This window comes from Lycium barbarum, chromosome 2 (assembly GCF_019175385.1).
Source record: "Lycium barbarum isolate Lr01 chromosome 2, ASM1917538v2, whole genome shotgun sequence".
Lineage (NCBI taxonomy): Eukaryota > Viridiplantae > Streptophyta > Magnoliopsida > Solanales > Solanaceae > Lycium > Lycium barbarum.
The window spans coordinates 6243122-6258991 of record NC_083338.1 but is presented as its reverse complement, the minus strand read 5'-3'; the positions used below and the strand labels follow the sequence as shown (position 1 = coordinate 6258991).

The following is a 15870-nucleotide window of genomic DNA, read 5'->3' as shown; positions in this document are numbered from 1 at the left end:
TAATGTGTTTTGGTAAAAAGATCATAAGCACTTAACAATTAAAAATGTTTCTCAACACTTGAAGCTTATTAACTGTTTAGATTGACGGAGATTAGTATAGGGTTTCTTCTATTTTGAGTCTTCGTTCTTAGCTTAGTCTACTTTCCCCTTTTGCCTGTTCTTACTTTATTTGCTGAGCATTTGTTTTTTGATTAATTAATAAAAAGCCTTGTGGCATCCATTTAAAAAAAATGTTTAGAGCCAGCTAACTTAAATGGGCTCTTTTGTCTCTCTTCTATTTAAAGTGGTTGTTATTGTTACTTATGAAATCAAACCCAAAATGGCCAGAGTAAATTTACTTCTTCTTTTCCCAATCTTTTTGTTTCTGCTACCAAATTTTGCATTGTCCCAAACCAAAAATGATGTGACAATTGGTTCATATTGCTGGTGATGATAAAACATCTCCATGGATTTCTCCTAATGGAGATTTTGCATTTGGATTCCAACAACTGGGGAATGAAGATCAATTCCTAGTTTCAATATGGTACAACAAAATAGCTGAAAAAACTATAGTTTGGTATGCAAATGGAGACAATCCATCTCCTAAAGGATCAAGAATCGAGCTCGTTGCTGATCGAGGACTAGTCCTTACTAGTCCTCAACAAGACGAGACTTCGATTTCTGATCCTTTAATAGGTACCGTTGCTTATGGTTCTATGAAAGATACCGGTAATTTCGTGCTTGTTAACAAAAATTCTGAAGGTTTATGGCAAAGTTTCAATCAAAGTAAAGACACAATCTTGCCAACTCAAGAATTTGGAGAAGGATTCGAGATTTCATCTCGTCGATCAGACACAAATTTTTCGAGGGGAAGATTCTTGCTCAGGATGTTTCAAAATGGGAATATTGGAATTGCTACTGTGAACTTGCCAAGTGAGTATATAAATGAGAACTTTTTCTTGATTCGAAGCTTCGATCAATTGAATGCAACGAATTACCTGTTAAAGTTCAATGAATCAGGCCAAATTTTCCATTTGGTTAACAACAGCCAAGAGGTTGTTCTTTCAAAGGGTGAAACTGGACCATCAACACGGTTTTATTACCGTGCCACGCTCAATTTTGATGGCGTATTTACTCTGTATCAGCACCCGAAAGAGCCTAAAAGTACTGATGTTTGGTCTGCTGTTTGGTCAGTTCCTGATAATATATGTTATAGTTTTCCTACAGAAAGAGGTTCTGGTGTGTGTGGATATAACAGAATTTGTAGACTAAGCATAGATAAAAGACCGGATTGTCAGTGCCCGCGAGCGTTTTCACTAGTTGATCCAGATGATGATTACAAAGGTTGCATACCGGATTTCATGCAAGATTGTGGTGAAAATCAAGAAAATTCAGAAAATCAGCTCGAGATGGAAACTATAACGAACATCGATTGGCCAACGAGTGATTACGAGCTTTTGCAGCCTTTCGATGAAGAAAAGTGCAAGAATGCATGTTTGAATGATTGCATGTGTGCTGTTTCGATTTTTCGAGAAAATAGTTGTTGGAAGAAGAAATTGCCGCTTTCAAATGGCAGAGTAGATAACAGAGTGAATTCTAAAGCATTCATCAAAAGAAGGAAAGGTAATATTCCTTTAGAAAATCCTAATTCTTCAAAGCCAAAAAACAAAAATCAAGAAACTATCATTCTTATTGTATCGGTGTTCTTAGGTAGTTCTGTTTTTGTTAATTGCTTACTTCTTGGAGTACTTTCTCTGGGGTTTTTGCTCGTTTATCGTAACATAAGCTCAACATTTGAAAGGAATGGAATTTCCATGGATCAAACTTTGAGATACTTTTCTTTTAAGGATTTGTCAAAAGCCACAGAAGGGTTCAAGGAAGAACTTGGAAGAGGGGCTTTTGGCATTGTATACAAAGGCGTCGTTGAAATTGGTAACCCTATTCCGGTGGCTGTCAAGAAATTAGATCCGATAGTTGACGATGGGGAAAAGGAATTCAAGACTGAAGTGAATGTGATAGGCCAGACACATCACAAGAACTTGGTCCGTTTAATTGGATTTTGTGATGAAGGTCCTCATAGATTGCTTGTCTATGAGTTCTTGAATAATGGGACATTAGCAAGTTTCCTTTTTGGTGATCTAAAATTGACATGGAACCAAAGGATTCAAGTGGCACTTGGGATGGCAAGAGGGCTCTTGTATTTGCACGACGAGTGCAGCACACAGATCATTCATTGCGACATAAAACCACAAAACATACTTCTTGATGATCATTACAATCCAAGAATATCCGATTTCGGATTAGCAAAGTTGCTGAGGATGGACCAATCTGTGACCCAAACAGGGATAGGAGGAACGAAAGGGTACATTGCACCAGAATGGTTCCGAAACATGCCAATCACAGTGAAAGCGGACGTGTATAGCTTTGGTGTTTTACTACTAGAAATCATTTGTTGTAGGAGAAATGTGGATTTTGAAGTTGGTGAAGACAGAGCAATTTTGACTTATTGGGCTTATGATTGTTACCAAGAAGGCACAATATATCAACTTGTCGAAAATGATTCAGATGCCATTAGTGATTGAAAAAAATTAGAAAATTTTTTAGTGGTAGCCATTTGGTGCATTCAAGAAGATCCTTCATTGAGACCTACTATGAAAAAGATTGTGCTAATCTTGAAGAAATTGTTGAAGTTCCTAATCCTCCAAGCCCAAATCCTTTTAGGACAGAAAATTCTCTTCTAGATGCAGTATAATCTATGCTGCTCGGACTTCTCAAAAATGTAGTCTCACCCATGTCGGGTTCTCAAAAAATGTACTACTTTGAAAGATCTAACAGGCATCTGTTGACATTTTTGAAGAGTTTGAGCAACATAAGATATAATGCAAACCTCTGTTCGGAACTATAGATTTTAGAACCACAATTTAGCTCTTTTTTTCCTCTTGTTTTCATTGCTCAAGGGATAATTAGTATACCTTGTTGATCACTTGCACAAATGCAGAGTTTACTAAATATTGTTGTAGTTATGATATTGAAGAATTCTTTTTCTACAAATAAGTTGATGAATTTTCATTTTAAAATGTTATTGATCATTTTTTTACTAACAACTTCTAGGTGGTGCATTAAAGTTACTTGGTTTTCTTCATTGGCCATTTGAGAACTAATAAGTCATAAATGGTCACTTCATTTCCGGCATTAGGTAAAAATATATGGTATCTCCACAATGGTAACTGACCATCTAAAAATAGTCAAGTACCCTTTGTAACAACCCACTATTTCCTTAAAACTCCGCAATATAAACTCCGCAACATACTTCAATGTATATATTGATTGTGCATAAAACTTTAGCTTTATAAAAAATGATACAAAATATTTCTTAACATGTGCATATACAAGCACATTAATATTTTTACATATAAGAGTTTATTCAAATATTATTTTCTTCGTTCCATTTTGTTCGACACGATTTCCTTAAAACTCCGCAATATTTTGCAATTTGGCAACACGCAACTTCGATGAAAATATTGATTTTATATTCTTCTGTATAGTACATACATAACATGGGACTGGTGAAAGTGATAAAAATATCCATAAGAAGTTTATTCAAGTATTACTCACTCTATCTATTCCACTTTATTAGACATTATTTTCTTAAAATTATGTAAGAGTAATCTTCAATCTGGCAACATGCTACAATGATAATAATATTGATTATCAAATGGATCAGAATGCCACCAACACCACCTACATAGCCAACCGTCAGCGCAATTTGCATCTGCACTACAACTTCTGCTACAAGTCGACTCAAATTCATTTGGAAGAAATTTCAATTGCATCATTGACATATATAGAGGAAAACTCCCCAATGCCATTGCCTTCGAGGTGCCAGACATATCAACTGCATATATAAAATTTTAATTAAATAATAGTAATAATTTGTAAAGAATGAATCTTGTAATCTAGCTCATGAGGGGAGAATTGTCCAAGTCCATATAAGGAGGACAAACAACCATTCATAACAGATGAGGAGAATCAATACCACCTCCCCCCTTCTCGCACACCAGGATTGGACACCTGGAGCATAGACGATATAAGATGGGGACCCAACATTGGGTAAACAATGAATTGGGATGGGAGTCTGACTCTGATACCATGTCATAATCCAGAATTGAATGAAGAAAACAAGAAGATCTCAATGGAGAAATCCTAGAAAGTTTGAGGGAGGGAACAAAATAAAATCGACTTTTGTTATTTCATTTTGTCTATAGGAGAAATATCATATATTTGAGGAATATAAATCATCTTGACAAAAGGAATGTGACCCATTCTTTGATGCCACAAAAGATGAATTTTATTGACTGAATCAGAGTTACATGGAACAGGAATGACATCATTAGCATCAACAATAAGAGTAGAATTATTACAATGAGTAGAAGGCAAGGAACAAGTCTTATTTGTATTTTAAAATATCGAAAAATGACAAACCAGGAGAAACAAATGTAGCAGCAGTGGGCATATGAAGGATGTAAAGGCCATGCTCAACTCTACCAATTTTCAATGGCCTCTTCAGAGAAAGGCCTTGTTAGAGAAATGAATCAATAGTAAGGAGAGCATAGCATTTAAGTTGAGTAAGGAGTTGATGAATGGAAATTTCCAATAGATGTCACGTTAACTTTGTAATCATTTGGTAAAGTAAGAAGAGCAGGGGTTAATAAAGGTGTTATATGATGGAGTAGGTATTTGTGAGGAGTCATGTGATTAGTGGCTTCAAAGTCCAAAATCCAAGAATTGGAAACTACCTTAGAAGCATTACATGCAGTGAAACCTTCTTTAGTAAAAATAATATTGGTAACCAAAGCTGGAAAGTTAGCATGACCAGTGGAAGAAGGTGCTGGTGAAACAGAGGTCATATGAGCCTGATGAAAGAGTGACATGAGGTATGCATACTGATCTTTGGAAAAGCCATGTGGAGGAGCCTCAGAGGGCGACAAATCAGGAGTGAGAGAATTATCATAATGATGATTTATTTATGCACAAGCTCCAAACTTTTTTTTCTTGGTGAACTTAAAATCTGTGGAAACCCATGTAGTTTGTTGCACTTGTCCACTGTATGGCCAGGCCCCTACAGTATTTACAGAGAAGTATGGATTTAGATTGATCAAAGTTGAACCTCTGGGGAAATTTTCTTATGTTATTGGTCTGACCAGAAACAAAACCAGAACTAGAACCATGCATATAATTGGGAGAATTGGACTGACTAAAGCCTAGTCAGTGGAGAAGACAGGGACATCGGATCTGATTTCCCTTTGTTTCTCATCCCTAATCAGCATAGAATAAGCTTTGCCCACAGTGTGAGTGGAAAATATTATTAGGATATTACTTCTAAAAGTGAAATAGATGTCATTTAGCCTAGAGAGAAATTGAATGAGTTGTTGTCCCTCAACAAACTCAAGGTCTACCAAAAGAAAAAGTCCCAAGTTCATCCTAAAACCCTTTCAGCCTTGTGAAAGAATTAGCTATCTCAGAAGACCCCTGTAGTTATGGCCCTTTGAAGACTATAGTATTGAGATGTGTTAGAAACCCCATATCTCTCTTCTAGGTTTTTCCCTATCCCAGCAAAAGGAACCATACGAGCACAGTCCCTGGTGTATTTGAGGGAAGGAGGTACAATGGATGAGATGAATTTATACTTGAGGTCGAATTCGTATTAGGAACAGTAGAAGTACTAGAGTTAAGGTTTTTCAGTGTTGATAGCCATAATGAAAAACAATCAAGTCAAAATACCAGCAATCAATCAATAATCTTAAATGAAAAAATGACTATATCTACACAAAAGAGTAATTCAACAAGGAGGTCAGGAAAAAATGTCACTGATATCGAAGAGAGTATTTAAACCCTAGAATCAATAGATGATGCAGAACATAAACGAACAACCTATCTTTCTGCTTCAATTGAAAAATTGACTATAAAAATGACGAGGTGCTTCGACGAATCGAAACCACCAGAACTCAAACACTATAAATAAAAAATCTATCGAACTGAAAACTACACCGATAGAAACATGTAGAACTACACGATATAACAGGTTTGCAATGATACCATGTAAAAAATGAATCTTGGGCTAATGAGTGGAGGATTTCCCAAGTCCACATAAGGAGACCAAACACCCATCTATAATTGATGTGGGAGAATCAACATAATTATAACCAGAATCAAGTTAATACTCATAAGTAGAATCTCATTACAAAAAGGAGGAATGAGGTACCAAATTCGTAGTTAATGTGTCGCTAAATAGTTGTAGCTAACATGAGTTTTTTGATAATCCATTGTTAAATAGAACAAGCTATGGATTTTTGTTGTTTAGTGGTAGAGTTATCTGTCGCTAATTTCTACTTTTATTTTGTGTGTGTGAAATAACCATTATATAACCAGAGGTGAATCTAGAATTTGAACTGTATACGAGTTCAGAATTATATAACAACTCATTTGATTTAATTGTTTCAAAATCAATTGTTTGTACTTAGTGAATTTTTTTAACACATACACAAGGTTCAAGTCTAAAATATTCAACTTTGCATAAGAACCACATGAAGTCGCTAACAAATTTTTTAATCAACACGCACTACAAGAAAAAATGACTTTTAAAGACGCGAAAACTAGTCCCTAAAAGTCTAGATCTGGTCCCTAATAATAAATAGCGACCATACGACGCTATAAGCTCCGCCGCTAAAGGTTAATAACGACAAGATATATTTACTGGTCCTTTAAGCAAGTTAACGACCGTAAAATTTCTGGTCCCTAATAACCTTTCAGGATCATATTTCTGGTCTCTAAACTTTCGTTCTCCTGGTGCTGTTAATTTGTAGCGACCGGTTTTACTGGTCCTAAATTGACTTTTCAGATGAGATATCTGGTCCTTAAAAGGTGTTAAAGAACATTAGCAATGCTAGAAGTCTGTGTTCAAATAAATACATGGTCTTTTCCTGTCATAGTTTGTAAAACATATCGACAAAATTAGCAGTAATACCCCACTGTCATATATATTGTTTGTAAGTAATTAAAAAATATGGATTAAACATCCCAATAGTGCTACTGTATAGCCATGGTATATAAGTCACACTACTGGATACACAATCCTTTAGGGAAAAAAAAAAAACTAAATATCCTAAATATATTGTTTGGCCCAGCAATCCTGCTACTGTTGTAACCAATTTGTCAGCTTGTCTGAAGACTTCAAAACTTTGAGTATTTGGACTTGTAAATAGTACGTCATTCAATTTCGTGTATCAAATAAAATGTCGCTTTTGTTTCCTCCAAAATGACTTTCAATGATACTTAGACAAAGTTGAGTGACTTTTTGGTTACAAAAAATAGTCCAGTAATTTTCACGATATTTAGATAAAGTAGAGTGATTTTATCATTACAATAAATGGTTCAGTGAGTTAATTGTAATAAAGTAAAATTTGAGTGACAATTTATGAAATCTAACCCTAGCTAGGTTCGAATGATCCCATAAATAACAATCACTACTAAAAGCACGGGAATTTCGAATGGAAATTTCCGAGAGAGGTCCTTCAAAATTATGGATTTCCGACTAAATATCCATCGAAAAGGCTTTCGATGAGCCAATTTCCAACAAATCTCCCTAAAATATTTGCGTGTTTTTAATACTGAATCTACATCCGCCCCAAGATATAACCGTTAAGCATAATATATATAAATGTTTTCATGAAATTACAAAGCTAAAAGAAGAAACAAAACACATACACACACACACAAAAGAAAAAAAAGGGAGAAAATACAGGGAAGAGTAAGGCATCACCAGCAGTGGCAGTAAGGAGAATGGTGAAGAAGATAGCAAACTTAAGTAAACAATGTTTCCCAGCCATATTTTGCCAATTTATTTGTAAGAGTAGAGAAGAGTATACTTTGATAATTTCTTACTATATTGAAATCATATTTATAAGCAAAACCAGTGAATGCTAATATTGACATGTCACGTCAATATACAAGAATGGTTTATACTTGATACTATATATTAATTATAAAGTTATCGAATAAGTATTGCTAAATGAATGAAATATATGCTCTTTTGATAAGGTTTTTTGAACTTGATGCAGAGACATTTTGATTGATCTTTTTCACAAGTTTTTCAATGGTCCTTTGCTAACCCCACCTCATATTTGATCAAAGAATATATACTAAACCCCAAATCCCTTAAGTTTCATGTGTGATACCCTATTTCGAACATAGTACTCCTTCTATTTCAATTGATGTGATACTTTTCGTTTTTCAAGAGTTAATTTGACCAAACTTTAAAGCTAAATTGATTAGATTAACTCAACATTTTAAGATTAAAATTTATATATTTGAAAGTTACGTAAAAAGACTATAAGTTGCAACTTTTCTCATATCAATTTGGTGAAAAATACATCTTAAAATTTTGATCAAAGTCCATGCAGTTTGAATATGGGAAACAAAAAATATCAAATAAATTGGGACAATGGAGTAATATCTTTTCGAACTTAGCCACATTCTCTTATGTTTAATTGGTCATGGCCATTTCAAACTTAGCCACTTCTCTTCGGTTCCACTGGTCATATCCTGTTTCAAATTTAGCCACATCTATAGGTTTCACTGGTCATACCCAATTTCAAAACTTAGCCACATCTAGCAGGTTTCACGGCTCATACCTGTTGAGTGTTTTAATTTGTTTAGGTCGTTTAATGTTTTATTTTGTTTAGCAGAATAAAAGAATTGGTCTTGGTGGACCTATTCTTTAGGAAGATTTTATGCTTTCATGATTTTTAGGAGAATCCCATAAGCTTAGGAATTATGGATCAGTTTGTTGCTAATTTTTAGGAGTTAGTTTCATTTGTAACCTGCTATTTATTTGGAGACTTCCGTCAATAAAATTCAAGCAAGTTTTTGATATTGTTGTTTTCTCAATTTCAACAATGGTATCAGCGGTAGACATAGAGTGACCTGTGAGTAAAAGAAGCAGCAGCTTCACTTGGTACCTTGTAGCAACAAGTGTCCATGGCATCTGAAAATAAAAATTTCATCCAACCTGCTATTCTCCGCTTTGATGGTCACTATGATCATTGGAGCATGCTGATGGAAAAATTCTTGCGTTCGAAGGAGTTTTGGAGCATTATAGAGACTGGTTTCAGTGAACCAGATCGTGGTGTGGTGATGACGGAAGCTCAACAGAAGGTTTTGGATGAGCAAAGATTGAAGGATCTCAAAGCTAAAAACTATCTATTCCAAGAAATAGATCGTGCCCTACTGGAGACCATTCTTCAAAAAGATACCTCCAAGCAGATTTGGGACTCAATGAAAAGAAAGTATGCCGGTACAACAAGAGTGAAGCGGCAACAACTTCAAGTCCTTCGCAAAGAATTTGAAGTTCTGCACATGAAAGAAGGGGAGTCAGTAGATGAGTACTTCACTACAACATTGACCGTTGTTAACAAGATGCGTATTTATGGTGGTAAATTGGATGATGTCGATGCTATCGAAAAGATTTTACGGTCTATGTCTTCCAAATTTGCATATGTGGTTTGCTCTATTGAGGAGTCAAAAGATATTGATACAATGTCAATTGATGAACTACAGAGCTCATTATTAATACATGAGCATAGAATGGTGTAACACCCCTCATCTCGGAGCTGAGTTAAGCTTAAATCATTAAAGTTCTAGTGAGTTGATAGGCCTACTTCGGGCAGTGATAACTCCTTGATCCATTATTAATATGGAAGAAATTCCTTGATGGAAGTTGTATCCCTATTAAATAGCTTTCCAACGGTATATTATGGGGATTAAACGGACATCTGTGTAAAGAGTTATGCCCATTTGACTGAAGCCTGTAAGCTGAAAAACTTGTCTGCGTTACGGTGACGAGATACGGTCCGTCCTTCGTGTTACGAACCGTACCTTGTGTTACGGACCGTAACAGTGAGCCGTAACACAGACGAAATTTCCAGAACCTCACTGGAAATTTCGTTCACGATACGGTCCGTCCCTTGTGTTACGGGTCGTACCTTGTGTTACGGACCGTAACAGTGGACCGTAACATGGGGAAAATTTCCAGAAACTTTCTGCAAAAATTTTCAACAAGGTACGATGCTAAGTTACGGTCCGTACCTTGTGTTACGGGACCGTAACATGGGCGTATCTTGGTCCGCAATTAAGTTCCGGGTCACCTGACTTCAGGAGGCCATAACCCCATCATAAGTTGAGAATTTGGGAAAACTCAAAGAATGAAAGTTGTTGATAATTGAAATACCTTTCCAACCATAGGTTGTGGGTTCACAGGTGACGTCGGGATAGGGAGATATGGACGTTTTAAGACAGAATAGACCCGACCCGTTTTCAAGTTGGGTCAACCCATTTTCCCCTTGGTATATATAGAAAATGAAAACCCTAGCAGCCTCCATTTCCCTCAAATTTCAGATTTTTAGAGAGAGGAAGTGAGAGAGAGGAGAGCTAGAGAGAGAAAGTAGGAAATCAACCAATTTTAAGGCCCCAAATCCCAAAGTTCGTGAAGGATAATTTGTAGTACAAGTTGTGGTCGTCATTTTAAGCTAAAGATCAGACTTGGGGGTGTTGATTTCGTGGTGACTACCCAAAAGGTAATATTTCTACTCCCTATTCACTTGTAGTTGTGAATTGATGAATTCTTGGGAGAATAATAATTGGGTTTGTTGAAGATGATTATATGAATTATGCTAGAATTGTTGGATTGTTGACTTGGGGTTGTTGTATTCATATGGTTGATGAAAAATGATGTTAATTACATCTAATGGAGATTGTAGGACTAGCTAGAAGTAACAAGATGGGATTTGGTGAAGAAAACACCATTAATGAGGGTTATAAAGCTTCATGCCTATTAAGTGTTTGATGAAATGCTTAGATGAACAAAACATGGATATGATTGATAATATAGAATCCCTATGACTTGTATTGCTATAGATTGAAGTTGAAGGGATTGAAAGACATTGGGATACGCTCAAAAGCGGAGGTTAAGGTATGTAGAACTTCCATCCACATGCGGGAATCTCTACGTTCTTCCCCATGATCCGTTTAGTAAAATCTATGAAGTTCAAATCCTAGGGCATTAAACCCAGCATGTTGGTAGCCCATAATTATATATGTATGTACATGAATTTTGTATCTATGTTCATCATTGTATTCCTAATCTTCCATTACGGATATTAGGAATCCTAGCTCAATCCATGAATCATGAATTGTTCCTCATGTGTTCTCACTATGTGCATATGAAACTGTATGAGTTATTTTGCAAGTTATAAACACGTTTTCAAGTCAACTACAAATATATGATTATGAACTATTGTATTTCTCATGGTCAAGAGCATGTTTACAATCCATTTCATGAAGCCATTTTACAAGTTATTTCGTGAAATCATGATTTCAAGACAAGTACAAGTTAATTCACGAAAGTCATGGGCTTCTTAGCCAACTATATTATTCTCATGTTCGGGAGTTGTATTAATACCGAGAAAGCTCATTATAGCCTGAAACTACGTATGCCAACGTAGGATAAGGATCGCTCCGCCCAGATAGGACGAATCATTTATATTTTCCCCTTGAGGGATTTTGGATCCATTCATGTCATGTTCATGTCTCGTGCCCCGGCAAGGTACGAGATAGCTTAGCTGATCGGGCAGAGATCAGACTCCACGTTTCTCCCCGTGGTGGATCATGTCGGTATTACAGATTATCTCATGCTTACAATACTCATGTTGATGTTCAGTTTCAGTTTCAACTTCATGTTTATGTACTCATGCTCATGCTCATGTTCATGTTCATGTCCCATGTTGTTTCCTCCGGTTGCTTTACATACCAGTACATTCAATGTGCTGACGTCCCCTTTTTATTTCTCGGGGGCCTGTATTTTACAATGCAGGTACGAATCTACAGGACGACGCTTCGGATCACTAGGATTTGCTCGTACCAGCTTATTGGTGAGCCCCATATCATTCGGGGTTTAAACATTATATTCTCTATCTAGTTTTGCATCTAAAGGTATGCTGGGGGCCTTGTCCCAGCAAGTATGTTTTTCAGTCAGATCCATGATAGAGGTTTCATAGACTAGAACAACAGTTATGTTATGTCAGACAATTGGAGTCGCATAGCCATTTTGGCTCTTTCATGTTTAAACAAGTACTTTATTAAGTATTATGACTTATTACGTATTATAAAGGCTTATCATGCATTCACGTTATATTCCGCTTGTGTTATGCATCATGATGATTTAGCAAGTCATGTGGTTCGCTCGGTCACATGTAGTCAGGCACCGAGTGCCGTGTTACGTCCAGGCCATGGTTCGGGGCGTGACAAAGCTTGGTATCAGAGCCTAGGTTCAAGTTTCTTTAGGGAGTTTATGAAACCGTGTCTAGCGGGGTCTCTTTTATATGTGTGAGGGCCCCACGCATATAAACAGTTGGCCACCAAGACATTCAGGATTGTCTCATTATTTCATAATCTAGATCGTGCAGTAGAGCAGTGTTTTTAGGACGATTTCCTAATTCGTGCATATACGTGTTTTCAGAAAATGCCTTACAAAAGAACTTACAAGAAGAGAAACACAACGACCAGCCAAAGGGATGCCGCCGAAGTAACTCACGAAGAGGCTGTTCCGACTCAAACAATAGTCCCCACGGCTCCTACAGCTACACCTACTAACGCTCCGGACATGGATATGAGAGGAGCCATCCAGCTGCTTACTCAGATCGTTGCCAACCAAGCGCAGCGACAAGAATCATCCCCTAGTTTAAGTGCCAGTGTTGGGTCAAATAGTTCAAGAACTCAGGAATTCTTGCGAATGAAACCTCCGACTTTCACAGGGACTAAGGCTGAGGAGGATCCGCAAAATTTTATTGATGGCCTACAGAAAGTGTTTCGTGTTATGCATGTCACTGAGACTGAGGCAGCAGAGTTTGGTGCCTTTCAATTACAAGATGTTGCTCAAATTTGGTATGAGACATGGGAACAATCTCGAGGGGAGGAAGCATCTTCTGCTACTTGGGATGAGTTCGTTGACGCTTTCCTTGGCCATTTCATGCCTATCGAGGTCCGGGAAGCAAAGGCTATGGAATTTGAGAGGTTGAGGAAGGGTAGCTTAACCGTGCAAGATTACTATCTCAAATTTATTTCGTTGTCCAGATATGCTCCTCACATGGTTCCCGACATGAGGGCAACAGTTAGGAGATTTGTACTGGGGTTGAAACCCGAATTGCATAGAGACGCCAAGACTGCTGCTCAGAATGATAAAATGACTATCTCTAAGATCTTGGCATTTGTGCAAGGTAATGAAGCTGAACTGAAGGGGGAGGAAGCTCTGCAGAAACAAAAGGATAGGGACTTCAACAAGAGGTCTAAATCTTCAAGTAACTTTAGTCAGGGAGGAGATAGGCGGTTCTTTAAGAACAGGTCAGCAGCACCTGCTTCGTCCACAGCAAGTGCCCCACCCCCTAAGTTCCGCAATGATAAGAGGCAGAATTTCAGACCATCAAGTTCGTACTCTCAAGCTAGTGGGGGTCAGTCGACTTATACTTATCCAATATGCGGCAAGTGTAATAAGAGACACTTAGGTGAGTGTCGTATGGGCATGAAAATATGTTATGGTTGTGGCCATAGAGGCCATATTCAGAAAGATTGTCCGTCCTCTAGGCAAGGTACCGGAGGTAACGTGGCGCAGCCCACAAATCCAGCAGTCCCTCGTAATAATCAGGCCCAGCGGGGGGACAATGCAACTAGGTCTGGAAACACGAGCGGGGGGCGAAACCGCATGTATGCATTGACAGGCCGTCAGGATACAGAGGCTCGAGCAGATGTTGTTACAGGTACTCTAACAGTTTTCACTTTCAATGTATATGCCCTTATTGACCCAGGATCCACCTTATCTTATGTGACCCCCTTTGTTGCTAAGAAATTTGGTATTGAACCTGAAAAATTGTATGAACCCTTTGAGGTGTCCACTCCCATTGGGGAACCACTCACAGTTAGACATATGTATAGGGGTTGCTCAGTTTTAGTCTACCACCGCAGAACCATAGCTGATTTAGCAGAATTAGAAATGGTAGATTTCGATGTGATCATGGGTATGGATTGGTTAGCTTCATGTTATGCCACAGTATGTTGTAGAACTAAGGTGGTAAGATTCGAGTTTCCTAATGAGCCAGTCATAGAATGGAAGGGTAATTCAGTAGTACCCAGGGGTAGATTCATTTCTTACCTAAAAGCCAGAAAAATGATTTCCAAAGGCTATATCTATCACCTAGTTCGAGTCAAATATTCAGATGCTCAGACTCCAACTCTTCAGTCGGTACCAGTTGTAAATGAGTTTCCGGAAGTCTTCCCAGGAGATCTTCCAAGAGTCCCCCCAGACAGGGAGATTGAGTTTGGAATTGATTTACTTTCCGATACTCAGCCGATATCAATTCCGCCATACAAAATGGCTCCAGCGGAGTTAAAAGAGTTAAAAGCCCAATTGAAAGATCTTCTTGATAAGGTTTTTATTAGGCCTAGCGTTTCGCCTTGGGGTGCACCAGTCTTGTTTGTCCGAAAGAAGGATGGTTCCTTACGTATGTGTATAGATTACCGTCTGCTGAACAAGGTCACCATTAAGAACAGGTACCCTCTTCCTAGAATAGATGACTTATTTGATCAGCTGCAAGGCGCCCAATGTTATTCCAAGATTGATCTCAGAACAGGCTATCATCAGTTGAAGGTTAAGGAAGTTGATATTCCGAAAACCGCTTTCAAAACCCGTTATAGCCATTATGAATTTCTTGTCATGTCATTTGGGTTGACAAATGCACTAGCTGCTTTCATGGATCTTATGAATAGAGTCTTCAAGCCTTATCTCGATTTATTCGTCATAGTCTTTATTGACGATATTTTGGTGTATTCCCGTAGTGAGGCTGAACATGCAGAACATCTCAGAATAGTGTTGCAGACTCTTAAGGATCGTGAGATTTTTGCGAAATTCTCAAAATGTGAATTTTGGCTTAAATCAGTGGCATTCTTAGGCCATGTAATCTCGGGTGAAGGTGTTAGAGTTTATTCTCAAAAGATTGACGCCGTAAAGAGTTGGCCCAAACCCGCCTCAGTTTCTGATATAAGAAGTTTCTTGGGTCTGGCAGGCTATTATCAACGCTTCGTAGAAGGATTTTCTTCTATCTCTGCTCCGCTGACTAAGTTGACTCGGAAGAAGGTTAATTTCCAATGGTCAGATGCTTGTGAGCGAAGCTTTGAAGAATTGAAGAAGAGATTGACTTCTGCTCCAGTTTTGACTTTGCCAGAGGGAACTGAAGGATTCGTGGTTTATTGTGACGCTTCGGGAGTTGGTCTCGGATGTGTATTAATGCAGCATGGTAAAGTTGTAGCTTATGCATCCCGTCAGCTCAAGGTTCACGAAAGGAATTACCCGACTCATGACTTAGAGTTGGCAGCGGTAATTTTTGCACTTAAAATATGGTGGCATTATTTGTATGGAGTGCACGTTGATATTTTCACGGATCACAAAAGCCTGCAGTATATCTTCAAGCAAAGGGAGCTGAATCATAGGCAAAGGAGATGGCTTGAATTGCTTAAAGATTATGATGTGGATATTCTCTACCATCCGGGGAAAGCGAACGTTGTAGCCGATGCTCTTAGTCGGTATTCCATGGGAAGTTTAGCCCACGTGGACGTGGATAAGAGAGTTATGACAAAAGAAGTTCACCGTTTGGCCAATCTTGGATTTCGACTTTTGGACTCCGAGGATGGTGGAGTGGTTGTTCAGAATAGTGTTCTTTTCTCTTTAGTCGTTGAAGTCAAGGAGAAACAGTTTAATGATCCCTACTTGTTGCAGCTGAAAGAGGGGAT

The 15870-nt window shown here is 37.9% G+C and overlaps 3 protein-coding genes across 3 annotated transcripts; 2 read left to right on the top strand and 1 right to left on the bottom strand.

The window, feature by feature from the left end:
* The first annotated feature begins 106 nt into the window (after positions 1-106).
* On the top strand, positions 107-3017 carry LOC132625992 (G-type lectin S-receptor-like serine/threonine-protein kinase LECRK3). Its single transcript, XM_060340689.1, has one exon. It carries the CDS (start codon positions 696-698, stop codon positions 2559-2561), a length of 1866 nt encoding a protein of 621 aa, XP_060196672.1. The 5' UTR covers positions 107-695; the 3' UTR covers positions 2562-3017.
* Positions 3018-3487: 470 nt separating this feature from the next.
* On the bottom strand, positions 3488-7993 carry LOC132625991 (fruit-specific protein-like). The gene is made up of 2 exons (XM_060340688.1): positions 7799-7993; positions 3488-3874 (listed from the first exon to the last, which is right to left on the bottom strand). Exons 1-2 carry the CDS (start codon positions 7863-7865, stop codon positions 3651-3653), a joined length of 291 nt encoding a protein of 96 aa, XP_060196671.1. The 5' UTR covers positions 7866-7993; the 3' UTR covers positions 3488-3650.
* A 1022-nt stretch (positions 7994-9015) lies between these two features.
* LOC132628295 (uncharacterized) lies at positions 9016-9630 on the top strand. The gene has a single exon (XM_060344094.1). It carries the CDS (start codon positions 9016-9018, stop codon positions 9628-9630), a length of 615 nt encoding a protein of 204 aa, XP_060200077.1.
* The last annotated feature ends 6240 nt before the right edge of the window (positions 9631-15870 follow it).

What these genes read in the sequence shown, in the direction of transcription:
- LOC132625992 (XM_060340689.1), top strand. Translation starts at nt 696, where the DNA reads ATGAAAGATACCGGTAATTTCGTGCTTGTTAACAAAAATTCTGAAGGT.
- LOC132625991 (XM_060340688.1), bottom strand. Translation starts at nt 7,865, where the DNA reads ATGGCTGGGAAACATTGTTTACTTAAGTTTGCTATCTTCTTCACCATT. An exon ending in TCTCCTTACTGCCACTGCTG is followed by an intron (nt 3,875 to 7,798) that starts GTGATGCCTTAC and finishes TTATATATGCAG; the next exon opens with TTGATATGTCTGGCACCTCG.
- LOC132628295 (XM_060344094.1), top strand. Translation starts at nt 9,016, where the DNA reads ATGGCATCTGAAAATAAAAATTTCATCCAACCTGCTATTCTCCGCTTT.